The sequence below is a fragment of the Gouania willdenowi genome, chromosome 5 (genome assembly GCF_900634775.1).
Source record: "Gouania willdenowi chromosome 5, fGouWil2.1, whole genome shotgun sequence".
Taxonomy (NCBI): Eukaryota; Metazoa; Chordata; class Actinopteri; order Blenniiformes; family Gobiesocidae; genus Gouania; species Gouania willdenowi.
The window spans coordinates 5,245,709-5,259,287 of NC_041048.1; the positions used below are offsets into that span (position 1 = coordinate 5,245,709).

General features: G+C 35.9%; 1 protein-coding gene across 1 annotated transcript; it reads right to left on the reverse strand.

Annotated features, from left to right (window-relative positions):
- Positions 1–1,592: 1,592 nt before the first annotated feature.
- Positions 1,593–12,527, reverse strand: pnp4a (purine nucleoside phosphorylase 4a). The gene is made up of 7 exons (XM_028446017.1): positions 12,442–12,527; positions 9,714–9,877; positions 7,565–7,668; positions 5,582–5,757; positions 5,277–5,467; positions 4,377–4,456; positions 1,593–1,742 (listed from the first exon to the last, which is right to left on the reverse strand). Exons 1-7 carry the CDS (start codon positions 12,462–12,464, stop codon positions 1,593–1,595), a joined length of 888 nt encoding a protein of 295 aa, XP_028301818.1. The 5' UTR covers positions 12,465–12,527.
- Between the last annotated feature and the right edge of the window lie 1,052 nt (positions 12,528–13,579).

The following is a 13,579-nucleotide window of genomic DNA, read 5'->3' on the forward strand; positions in this document are numbered from 1 at the left end:
GGTACGGTTACCGAAGTACAAGTACGTAGCGTCTTAGGGTTAAGGTTTATTGTTTATGGTACTCAATGAACCCCCCAAACAGTCCTCGGACCATTCAGTTTGGAATAGTTAATGAAGGCAAGGCACGGGCCGGCGCATGTCGTCTCGCACCCACCAAACCGTGCACATTCATCAGAAAGGTTTGTGGAAGTAGATCAGTAGAGTGCGTGTCGAGTGCGGTCATGTGGGGCCAGTAGTAGGCGAACTAGGGACCACCGCGTCTTCTTAACAGGCCCAGGAAAATACTATGTGAAAGTAATGATGGGTATGGGGTGTGGGAAACCAGTGGTCAGTGGCGGGAGCGTTTGGTGGTAGGTTAGGGTTAGGTCTAGGGTTAGGTTTATGGTTAGGTTAAGGTTATAACCCAATATCGCAACAATTTTAGGTTTTGGGTTAGAGTTAGAGTTATGTTTAGGGTATGTTTAGTCTTAGTCACGCGACCTAAACTGGCCAATGACTGACCTATCACATGCACTAAACTTGCCAAATAGCGGCGCTGCCGTATGATACAATGTCGTATCTAGATACGGCACCCATATGGATAGCCACTCTGCCTTAACTCAAATGAGTTGACACCCCTGCTTTAGAGCATCTAGTTTCAGCCCACAGGGAAACATGAGAAAACACAGATAATAAATAAATAAAACACCACAATATTAGCAGGGTTTACAGTTTCCAGTCCCATGATTATTTCACATGATGGCAGTTCACTTTTAATCAGAATTTGTGAACGAATTCTCATTTTTTCCAAAATTGGGAATTATCCTCAAACATTTCACCAAATATTACGAATGTAAATAAGAAATGGTCACAAAATCAAATAAATTTAAAGTGAAGATCCTGCAGGGACTGATATCTGTCATTTATGACTTGAACATTGTTCATACTTTACGTATTATTTAAACATGGACGTGTAAACTCGGGCACATAAATGACAAAATTGCTTGTTTTTGCTCCAAATAATATCTGGCCCACTTGAGGACACACTGACCCATTTTCAGACCCTGAACTAAAATGAGTTTGACTCACAGTTTAAGGAATTTAGTGGAAAAGCATGAGGATTTGGAATTGGATAACATTTGGAAAATGGTGATAAACTGGTTTGTTTAAAAGAACAGTTTGAGTTAATGTGTGGAGTGTTTATGTTGGAAAAATGCTGTATTTAGGAATGATCATGGTGCTTTATATCTAAATTTCAATGGACGAGAACAAGTTATTTACAACAAAGTTTTTATTGTTATGTCAAATATGGTAATATCATGTATGACAGCATGTTTTAAACAGACTAACATGGTGCATAGAATCAGTCAGTAACACTCATTACAAAACAACATTCAGTCATTTAGCAGGAACAATATACAAATAACAATTGATTATTCTTTAAAAAAAATGCATTCATTTTTAAATTAAAACACAAACGTTATCATTTATATCACATCTTACGGTGAACGTCATATAACAATAATGAATTCTTACACTCTTATTCATCTATTAATCACCGTGTTGATGCAATAAAGTATTAAAAATACACAATATCCACAGAAAATATGTATTCAGACATCTGTATTGGTGTTGTTGTTATTGATCTCCATTCTGCTGATCAGTTCAGTCACTAACTGCTGTACAGTCGAGGAACGCAGCCGTCCCACCTCCAGGACGCCTTCATGGTTCACACTCTCAGTGTCCTCGTAGCTTTTCACCACCTGAAGGAAACCAATCAGTAGCTTTATTAGAATCTGATTCAACAATAGTTTCCATTAATCCATCAATCTGGAAACCAAACAAAACACCAAAAGGGATCAAATCGTTAACAGGGTTGGGGTCAGTTACTATTACAGTGACCAGCATTTTGTCTCATTACAGTTAAATCACAATTATTCTTTATTTTCAGAAAATCACTTACAATTGTTTGATACAATTTCTGAGCCGGAAATAAATAACCTAATGAAAGTTAACTTTCCTCTTGTGTTAGCTTTCTGTTAGCATCTCGGTCCTAAATCAGCTGTAAAATGCACTAAAAACTAATATATATATAATCTAATTTCTTTCTTATCTATCGGTTTCCCTGTTAGGCTTCCTAATCAATGAAAATATGGAATTTAATATTTACGGTTTGGGCATCTGAGCCTTTTTCTTGCCTCAGTATACCCCTAGATTTCATTTTTTTAATGGTAACATGTGTAGACTGTAATAGAACTGTAACATGGTTCCCCAGTTTTGCGTTAAATTATAAATGACACTTTCTCTAGAATTTTCATGGCAATTACAATTACAAAGTTAATTATCTCATCTCAATTACAAGTTAATTATGATTACGACAGCAACAGAGTTTTTAAAATTACAAGTACAATTATAATTATGCCATAATTGTAATTAATTATTAATTACGCGATTATAATTGTAATTGACCCAGACCATGACGTTTATCATTAAAAAAAAATAAATTTCAGCAATTATTAGCCCTTTATTTATTTTCATTCAATAACTTATATTATTTAGCATCATAAAAGCCATTTATGCTTCATGGACAGATACTTGTAACTTGTTGTATCCATCCTCTACAGCAGGGGTTCTCAACTGCTCTCACCTGGACCCACATTTTGCCACAGTCATTCAATCGTGACCCACTTTCTTTTTAGAATTCAACCAACCAAATTTAGTTTGTCAAAAATTGTTGAAAACATACATGTGTAATCTTTTTTAAAGATAAATCTATATATTTTCCTGTACAACATGCATTTCACAGCATGCCTGTCAAAAGAAAATGTTATTTCAAAGTAAAAGACAAGTCCAACATGAGAGATATTAAGAATTTATTTATTTTTGACCAGCTGTCTGCGACCCACCCAGTATAGATCCACGACCCACTTTTGGGTCCCAACCCACCAGTTGAGAATCACTGCTCTACAGTCCTTTTGTCTAAGGACCAAAAAGAGCAGTACAACCATTGACCATAGGGGGCGTCCCTCTTCCTATCTGATTCCTTGCTCACTTGTCATGTTAAAGCTGCTGAAGTTTCTTGCATTGCATTGTGGGAATTGGAGTTCTATAAAGGGATGCATAGAAGTGTTTTTACTGCATTCTTCTTACTGTGATTTCTTATGTTTGGCCCCGAAAACTCTACCAAAGTGACTTCCAACACATTTCTGGTGTTTTCACTGAAACTCTTGGCAAAACTACGGAGGATGTTTAATTTGGGGCTTATAGAAAAAAAAATCACATTTTTACCAAACTGTAATGTCTTATGGAGGGAAGTGATTCAACAGGGAAGATCTAGAACAAACTAGAAAAAAGATGAAGCCAAGCTAATCACTGTCCTCCTTGTCTGGTAAAGAAACACAAGAAATCCCAGTAAGAATGAAGTAAAAACACTTTTTTGCATCCATCTACAGGCCTCTACATTACATGTTTTTCCTCATAAATACACATAGACTGGCATGAATTGATAATCTCCCTCATGGAAGACACCAGTTAGACTTTAAAGGTCCAGATTTAACCTGGACCTGATCCTCTACAATTTATTATACTTGGATACTGCCATATATGACGTACTGTGTAGAAGAACTTTAAAACCATAATCAATGATATTGTTTTATTGCAAAAAAAAAGGCCATTAATTGATAAATAAAGCAGGAATTATGACCACAACACATCCATTATTTGTTAAATTCAAAACTTATGAAATTGAAAGACGCTTTTTATTATACAATAACACAAATAATTTCAAAGCAAAATAAATACTCTTCCAGAAAGTGTTCAAAAATATTTCACACTACAGACCAGCAATACAGCCTATTAAGAGATCCATTTATATTATTTTCCAAAAGCAAGATTAAGCAGTTAAACGAAGATGTCCTGTCTGTTCTTGGGGCTTAATTTATGGAATTCTGTTGATAAAAGAATTAAAACGAGTGACACATTATTAATTTAAAAAGAAATGTCACAATATATTTTAGAATGTTATGTGAAGCAGTAGATTTGTGTTTGTGTTTTTTAGCAGTAGTTAAATGTTGTCTATAAAAGAAGGTACATGTGTGATTGTGTATTATACATTTTGCATTATTTGAAAAAAGGCTACTCAAACATAATTGTTAAATTACTAAAGTTCTATGTAACTTACTTGAATATTATTTAAAGTATGTTGGCCTTATAAGCATTTTGCTTCTGCCTGTTTCAGTCTTGTTATATATATTTTTAAATTGTGATTTATGTTTGAATATTTTTTTTGACTGAAACAAACAAACAAACTGTGAACATTTTGAAATAATTCATCCCTTCATCAGCTAAAGACACACTTCAACATCAACTCATTGATTCATGTCTCAGGTGTGTGATACCTTGTTGGTGATGAGAGAGAGGCCAAAAACCCTAAGGCCACAGTGCGTTGCCACAACAACTTCCGGAGCCGTACTCATTCCTGAAAAAGAACAGAAGTAGAGATTAGCGACAGAGTCTAAGAAGCAACACACTGTAAATACTGTCAAAAAGCTTGTATTTCATCTGTTAAAATCCATAAGTCTCACATACATTATGCTGGATTCCTGTGTTGGCTAATCCACTTCCCAGTTGAGGAATATTCTAAGATTTGCAATGTTTATATGAGTCCAAAAATCATCAACATTGATAATGACAAAGTAAACCCTATGTCTGATAATCATAAATCAAATATCTTGAATTCAGAGATTGATCAAGTTCAAGACGAAGTCAGCACTTTTTGCCTGTTTGGCACCTGGTGACTTTCGTGTAAATCTTTTCATTTTCCTTACACGTGGGTTTCTCCCTGTCTGCGATTGGGAGAAAAGGGAGATTTGTGAGAATATGGTGTCTAACTGCATGTGCTAAGGTTACGTAAGTATTGGATATTTGCCTGTAGGTAATCAGATTACTATAGGATCATTATGAGGTGACTCATGTTTGTAAATGCTTGCACACACATTAAAGCACATTGCACAGAATAATAAGTAAAAAGTGGCTCAAATTGTTACTAGTAAGTAAGTAATCTTTATTTATAGAGCGCTTTTCACAGGCAAAAACCACAAAGTGCTTTACACAAATTTCAGTATCATCCCGTCTAAAGAGAACATGGAAAAACAGTAACAAAAAACATGGGAGACAAGAACGGGAGAATTGTTATTGTTCTTGTCAAACTGCCTACACTGTGTCTTAATAAATGTATTTATCTATAACCTTCTGCTGATTTTAAGATTCTCATTCATGTGTGTGACTGTGTGCCATACCGACAGCGTCCACCCCGAGTCGGTGCAACAATCTGGCCTCAGCAATGGTTTCAAAGTTGGGACCGCCCACCATGGCGTACACGCCCTCCTGCAGAAGACTTGCCACACCCAGTTGTTTGGCAATCTCCATCGCTAAGGAGCGCAGACCTTTGTCGTAGCATCCGGACATGGCTGGGAAGCGAGGACCAAACCTGTGAAGGACAAACAACAAAGTACTGCTGTCACAGACGTGTGAGAAGGTGAGATTTAGCAAGATTTGAGAACATTTTACAAAGAAATGATCAACTAGTTGTATTAAATCTTACTTGTCATCGTTTGGTCCACACAGTGGGTTGAGTCCAACCAATCCGGGGAAGTTGACGTGGTCTTTAATGATCATGATGTCACCGGCCTGCAGATCGTCAGCCAATGAACCGGCAGCATTTGTCACGATCAGAGTTTCCACTCCCATTAGCTTGAATACACGAATTGGAAATGTTGTCTGAAGAATAAAATGTAAATAGAGAAAAAGTTTTAGTCCTATTTTCTTTTTCAGTGTAAAATTTGCACAAAATTGTCAGAACATTGAGTTCAAATCCTTTGTGAATGATTTCATATTTACTTTACATAGTGGCAACGTTTTCTCACCTCTACTACTCTCAACCAATCTAATAGTAAACAATGCCATGGAGCTGGCTCCAGAGGAACACCCCAACTTTAAGAATCTATATAAACATCATAAACTCTATTTGCAGCATGAAAAAAATGACTTTTACACTGAGGCTTCAAAAGAATAAAGGAGATAAATACTGGAAAAAATGGGATTGAACAATACCTGTATCAAAAACTGTAGCGTGCTACCTAACTTTTGTATTTATTTTATCTTTGTATCCATTTGTGTGTCTTTTTTGTACAACTCAGTCCCTTGTTTGTTTCATATTTTGTTCCATCCATCCATCCATCCATCTTCATACCCGCTTATTCTCGTTTGCCGGTGCCAATCTCCGGCTCTCATAGGGCGCTGGGCGGGGGTACACCCTGGACAGGGCGCCAGTCCATCACAATTTTGTTCCATATTACAAAAATAATAAAGTTAACAAAAAAAATGCCATGGTTTGCTTCATAAGATCTCAGAATATTAAAACAACATCTGCTTTACCAAGAAGTTTAGTAGTTTCCTTTTGAAACATAAACATCTAGAGGAGTTGTTTTCTGCAAACTTTAGATGGCAGGCTTAACACAGTATTATATGGTATTATAAACTAAGGTTATTTCACTTTATTTACCTCTTCGTTAGCTAAAGGCTTTTCTGTTTCCTAATCTTTTACATGATTTTAAATATTAGATGAAAAAAGGATCATGTGGATGTGTGGGTTTTTTTTTCCCCCATTAAAACATGACTAGATTTTGTGATAAATGCTAAGAGACGATTTATTGTTGGATTTGGTGCTTTATAAATAAAATTTAATTGAATTTAAATGGATTTGTTAACAGTTATTTAAATTAAATATGCTTGGACAGATGTACGACTACTGGAGGCAGGTATGCATGGATTTCTTTTCTGCGTGTGTGCGTGTGTGTGTGTGTGTGTGTGTGTGTGTGTGTGTGTGTGTGTGTGTGTGTGTGTGTGTGGACAGAAAAAAACAATAGAGGCATTGAACTGGCCATAAAAAGGTTGCATGTGACCGAACTCATGCGTGACTCGCTCGAGCCAAGTTCACACACTCTCACACACGCAGACACACATACACTCTGCAGGTTATTCCATCTCTTTCTGCTCATTATGGTCTGTTTCTTGTAACTTTAATCTGTTTCACTGTGGGCAAAGATCAGTTGTGATGATCATCTCAGTCTACTTATTTAATTTTAACAGGAAAGTCTCTTCGAGATTAAAAATCTCTTTTTAGGTCAATTAGGTCCAAGGGATGTGCTCAAGGTCACACAGTGGATTCAAACCGGCAACCCTCGGGTTACAAGCCTGCTTCCATAACCACTCGGCCACCATTTTTGATGGTATGACGTAAAAATTACTGATATCATGTTACGGCTTAATTTCATTTTATCAGACTTCAGGTTGTGAAGAAAAGAAAAGCCAAGTTTCCACATAAAAGCCAAAATCACATGAAATATTGGGAGATAAAATTGTGCCGTCACCTGATGCTGAACAATGATATTTTCATTGACCTTCCTTTTATTTATGCTTTTTTTTGTCTGATTTTGGTTGAAAGTCACTAAAAGGAGCTGCTTTCACATTTTTATGGGTAGATTTTTTTTCTCCAGGATAATGAGAAACGTGCAGTAATGCTTACCTTACAGAGTGAGTGCCCTTCATACATGTGGAAGCGACCTTGCATGCAAACACACGTCTTGCCCTTCAGCTCGCCGAAAACCAGTCTGCCAGCATGACCTTGCACTGCAGAAGAGAAACACACATCTTTTACTTTTGACACCTTATTTAACCTCTTGTTTTCATTTAAAAACATTACTTTGTTTCATTTTTTATATTTTCTACATCCTACATTCATTGGTTTTAAATATGTGTTCTTGTGTTGGGTTCGCATCCTGCATCCTCAATTCATTAAGGGCTCTATTCCCTCATGTGCGTAAGTCCAAAAAGCCGCGCAGCGGCACTGTTTTTGGCTGCGCGCTGTTCTCCCTCTTTACTTCATCCCAGTTACGCACTGTGGGCGGAGCAGCCCTGAAATGTGGGTGTTCCCATTCAAATCTGCCCTTGCACGCATTCTTCGGTGTGCGTAAGTCCTTTTCCTTCTACGTGCTTCTAACCCTGGAATAAGTGCAGTGCCCTGATAAGGTGAAACGTTATATTGCACTAGAAATATGGACTTAGTCACACAGCAGCAGCTGTGATTACTCAGCTGCTGCTGCCTGATTAATTAAAACTCTGACAGACACAGACTTCTGTCCACGTTGGTCACAGTGATTCAACTATTTTCATGCGATGTCCAACGTAAAGTCACAGGTTGATCCACTACGGAGTGAAACATGCTGTCATATGTGGATAAGGATGGAACACAAACTGTTCCCACACATGTTTTAATGAGGATCAGCTCAGGTCACTTTAAACTATTTATATTTAAAACTGTGTATTATGGAAGCCAATAGTTGTGTTTCACTGTAAACATCCCTCTGTATTAAAGCTCATATCTCCAGCGCATCTAACTCGGTCACGCTTTACATCGATGATGATGATGATGATGATGATGATTAAGGAGAGAGATTTTAACTGTGACTCGGACAGAATACGGCCGATCCTCAGTCACACTGCAATAATCTGATCAAATCAACCTGTTATATTGTTTATCAATGAAGGTGTTTCAAATTAAAGTGAACTTTATAATTTTCACAGATTTCAATGACATTTACAAGCGTGGGGAAAACTCCATGTTCCAAAAAAAATGACACCACCACCTCCTTTCCTTCAACCTGCCTTCATTCACACATTTTTGGCTCCTTACGCGTGGTGGGTGTGTCAGCAGCCTGGACCAGAGAATATGCATAGAAGAGAAGTGCGTAACTGCAGGAGCGCAAATAGGCGCTTAAGTCCAGACAAGAGAATGGAGCCCTTAGTGTGTTTCCCTCTAATGAATATGCATAATAGGCGGATCCCCCAGGTGGAGCAAAAATATGAATGAGGAAATGCAAATAAAGTTATGCAAGGAGAGCAATGCAATTCATGAAATCTGGAACTGTTTGCAGTGAAATAGTACAACTGAAAAGGAGGCCCAAACACACGCGCAGAGATCATCGCTGCAGTAAATGTGGACAGAAAACACAGTGGAGATTAACGAAAGGCTCCAGTTGTGTGTGTGTGTGAGAGAGAGAGAAAAAAAAGAGGTTTACAGTGCTTGTGCGCACTGACGTCTCCACATTAAACGAGCAAAACATTCATTTAAATAGGGCGGTCTGCACCAGTTCTGCTTGTGCACTAATGATTGCTGCAATCTTAGTGATTTCCACGCAGTAGGTGAGGAAACTGCATCACTAAAGGATTTAGGGAAGCAACTGGATTACCACCCTTTATTTCAGATCTTTGTGAATCCACCCCATAGTGTAGACCTCATAGATCAATTAATCAAAGATCTTTTGCTCAAAAAAAGATGTAAAAGGTTGAAAATTGCTGCTCAAAAGTTTGTTTTGATCTCTACTGTAAACACAGTTTTTCATGCATTGCATTGTGGGACATGGAGTCCCGTATACAGATGCATAAACGTGTTTTTACTTTACTCTTACAGTGATTGCTTGTGTTTCTTCACCAGAGAAGGAGGACAGACTTTATTAACCTTCCTATTATCCTTGGGGTCAATGTGGCTCCATTCAGTGTTTATCATTCAAAAATTAATAGATGACTTTTTTTTTAGTCGACTCATTGTCTTTAAATAATGCTTTTTTTTAAAAAAAAAAGTGATTAATAGAAAACATTGGTTCTTGGTCGTGTACCTGTGCTCTGAGGAAATCCAGGGATCTCTGAATACGCGAAGGAATCCTGACATTTGAGGGTGTCTGCCAGCATGCCCAGCCCTGACCCACAGATGATCGCCACCTGAGGACGATGTGTCGTATGTGATGTCAACCAAACAGCTGTCTTCTGGTATTCTTCATGACTGCAGATAAATAAACAAAAGAAAAAAGGCTTTTTTTGATGGTCTTTGAGGTTAAATAAAGGAAAGAATGATCAATATTCAACATGTTGAGGAAGGATTCTGCTGAAACTTGTGGGAAAGTTTACGCTGCTAATCATCAGTGTATCATTTATTTCATTGTCATTGATAATCATGGAAATGTATCTGTTTTGTATTTTACTGACTGTTATTACTTGATTTGAGTTTCTATGTATATTCTAATGTCTCCTGTTGTGTTTCTTGTTATTGGGTCTGCTTTACAGTGAGGTTTGAGATTAGATCTGTGCACAGCATTTGATTTATCTTTAGAATCACGTTTCCTAGTATTATTTTAGTGAGTGGGCCTTTTGATTTAGACTATCTGCTATAGTAACAGTGAGTCTTTGTTTTTTCTTTGTGAATCTTTGTGAAAGTGGCAGAAATAGTAGCAACTGGTAAAGCTTCCTGTCTGCATTTATTTATTTATTTTTTCATGCATGAAATTCAGCATGCACAAAGAAATACCTGGTCAAATGAGGGGATGCCCACTTTTTGCCTATTGATTGATCGGCGAGTGCATTTATGGCATGTTTAGGTATTAAGTGATGTATTTTTTCATTTAATGACATTTATCTGTAGGTGTTTTTAAAAATATGTTTATTTTATTTCTAATTATGGCAGAGTTTGTCCTCCATACTAAATCACTACAAATCCAAACCCACGACTTCCAAGCTAAGGCGCAGCATTGCTACCCAATTATAGGCTAATAGATATCTGTATCATATATGTATATTTGTATTATTTTTTGTAAATATCTGTATCATATTTGTGTATAATTTGTATATTTGTATTACTAGTATTATTATTATTAGTAGTAGTAGTAGTAGTTTTATCTACTACTTTATTTTTTTTAACTATCTTTTACTTAATGATACACTTATTTAATGTTTATTCTTTCTTTCATCTTTGTTAAACCTTTTATTCTTTTATTTGTGATTTTTCTTTCTTAAGTGGCTGTAACAAAATCAATTTCCCATCGGGATTAATAAAGGAATTCTGATTCTGATTCTGATTAGGCAAATAAATAAACACTAGAATGTATCAGGATGGGAAATGAGCAGGCCTCTGATATTCCAATCTAAAGTGTACATATATTTATTCCCTGGTAAGTATATCCTTTTCTGTTTCATTTCTGTTTATATTACTTTACTTGCTATTAATCTTCCTTAAATCATACTAAACATGTTAAACATGATTAAAAGACTCAAAAACTGTTGTTAATTTTATATTAATATGCCTCAGATGATTTATGGATACCAGAATCTGAAACCACGCAGGATCATGTCGCGAAAAATACGCAAAACTACATAGGAAATGCGCAATGTTGTTCCATAACATGTAAGTGAGGGTTTGGTCTATGTCATACGACTATTTCCACTATTTCCATTTCAGTTTCAGCAAAAAAATTGTCTTTCATATTTCATATTTAGAGATTTCACGTCTGTTCATAGTTGGAGGTAATGCACCAAAACTCTGGATGCAAACTGTTTTTAAACAAGAAAAAAAATCATCTCTGTTCATATGAACAAGATTATAAGCACAATTTGACATATTCGTAAAGGTATTTCCGTGTTATATTAGAGCCTGATTTTAAATAAAGATAAATAAAAGCTGGTACGGATTCGTGTTTTTTCCTTTCAGAATGTGATTTGCACGTTTTCCATCATTTTTCTGCGATCGTGGTAAATGGGCGCCGCTAAAGATGAAGGTGTTTGTGAAGGTTCTCACTCATAAAGCTCATGCTGATTCTAGTGTTTAATGAGGTTTTTGTTGGATGACCTTTCACCTCTCATCCAAGAGGCCAGATAGTACAGTATACTGTAGTCAGCAACTATTCAGCAATCATTTACCAATAGTGAGGGGACCATTGGCATAATAAAGGATTTAATTTGACTCAGCTAAGTAAGTATTTGCATAAATGAATGTGAATGCGTAGACTTAAACAGAGGATTGTATTGAATGGGCCTGATTAGCATCTCTCCTGATGCTATCTATAGCGATTATTTTTCTTTTTTCAATTTCATTTTTAAATCAATTTTACACAACGTATTAACAAAAAACCATTTACAAATGTTTTTAGTTTTTTTTAATATATTTATTTTATTTATAAATGGCATTATGCTCATGTTAGCCTATTGATAGCTTTATTTTTTTCATGGTGCAAAAAATACATCCTTGTGCGTGTCCTAAATGCATAATCTTAGCAACAACAAAATAAAAATGAGCTTGTTTTTCTTTGCTAATGACTTTTAAGTATATGTATTATACAGATCCCATTTTTTTTTTTTTTTTTTTACATGACTAGATTAATTTCGTGCTTGTTTTGTAAGTTTGTTTAGGGGAAAAAAAAAAACAACAAAAATACAAAAACTGTAAAATAAAAATGCTGCTAAACAAACCAGATTGCAACAAAAAACACCAGACGTTCTAATATTTCTAATATCTATCAAAACAAACTTTTATTAGCTAATAGAGACTGAGAAAAAGCAAAACAACAGTTGACTTACCTGATCTGCTCTTTACTGTGCATGATGGAGTGTGTCTATGTGTGCGAGTGTGCAGCTTCTGTAACAAACTAAGTGTGTGCTGCGGCTACAGTGAGAGTAATGCTGGATGATGCCAACCCCAGCTTCATATCCACCAGTCACATGCACCTGATTGGTCAACAACTCATCCATTCATGAGCAGCAGCCAATGGCACTGCAGTGTTGTAGAGTGTGTGAAAGGGAATGAAAAGAGACTGTTATTATTATATTCATCCAGTTTGTGTAAGTAGGTGTTTTGTAACCTTAATCGTACTAAAGTTTCTGTTCATAAATTAACCCCCCAAAAAACTTGTGTTATTAATAATTCTTTACAATGTGTACAAGATCAGTTCTCAAACTTTTTTAGGTCAAGTACCCCCTTTCTCTTATTTCTAAATCCAAATATCCCTTTGTCCAACTTCAACATTTTAATCAGAATTCAATGAAAAAAACTATAGAGAATAATGACTGAATGAATTAGCGATAACAAACATTTCAAAGAGTCTCATTGTAAATAAGTGGAATGAAACAGTGTTTAGTGCCTCCTGAATGAATATATTTCTGTACTTTTTGTCATTTCTGGTCATCTGACTGTAAAAATAAACTTGATTTGATGATGATTTTTATTATTTTCGTTTGTTAATTTTCCATTAATTCTCTCTCTCAAGTACCCCCGTAGTGGTATTGCAAACCACTACGGGGGTACACGTACCCCCATTTGAGACACACTGTATCACATCACAAAATCTAACTTTATGGTCCCTTTATGGTCACTAAAATGTTAAGGAATATTTGCTTCCAGATTTTGTGATTGCTTCCAGATTTTTCCTGAGCCACTTGTATTAATTCTGGGTAAAGTGGTTATTGTTGGTCGAAACCAGTGAAGAAAACAAGACAAAACTAATATGACACTTAGACATATATCAATGGTTTTGTAAAAGTATATTTTCCCGAAATAAATATATTTCCAGTCTGTATTTACTAAGTTTAAAAACAAAAACAACAAAAAAAACAAAAAAAAAAAAACCTTTGTGTAGTCAGGTTACAAACATTAATAATTCTTAATAATCAGTTAATCACAGAATTGTTTGTTATGATCAAGCTAATGACTCATTTTGAC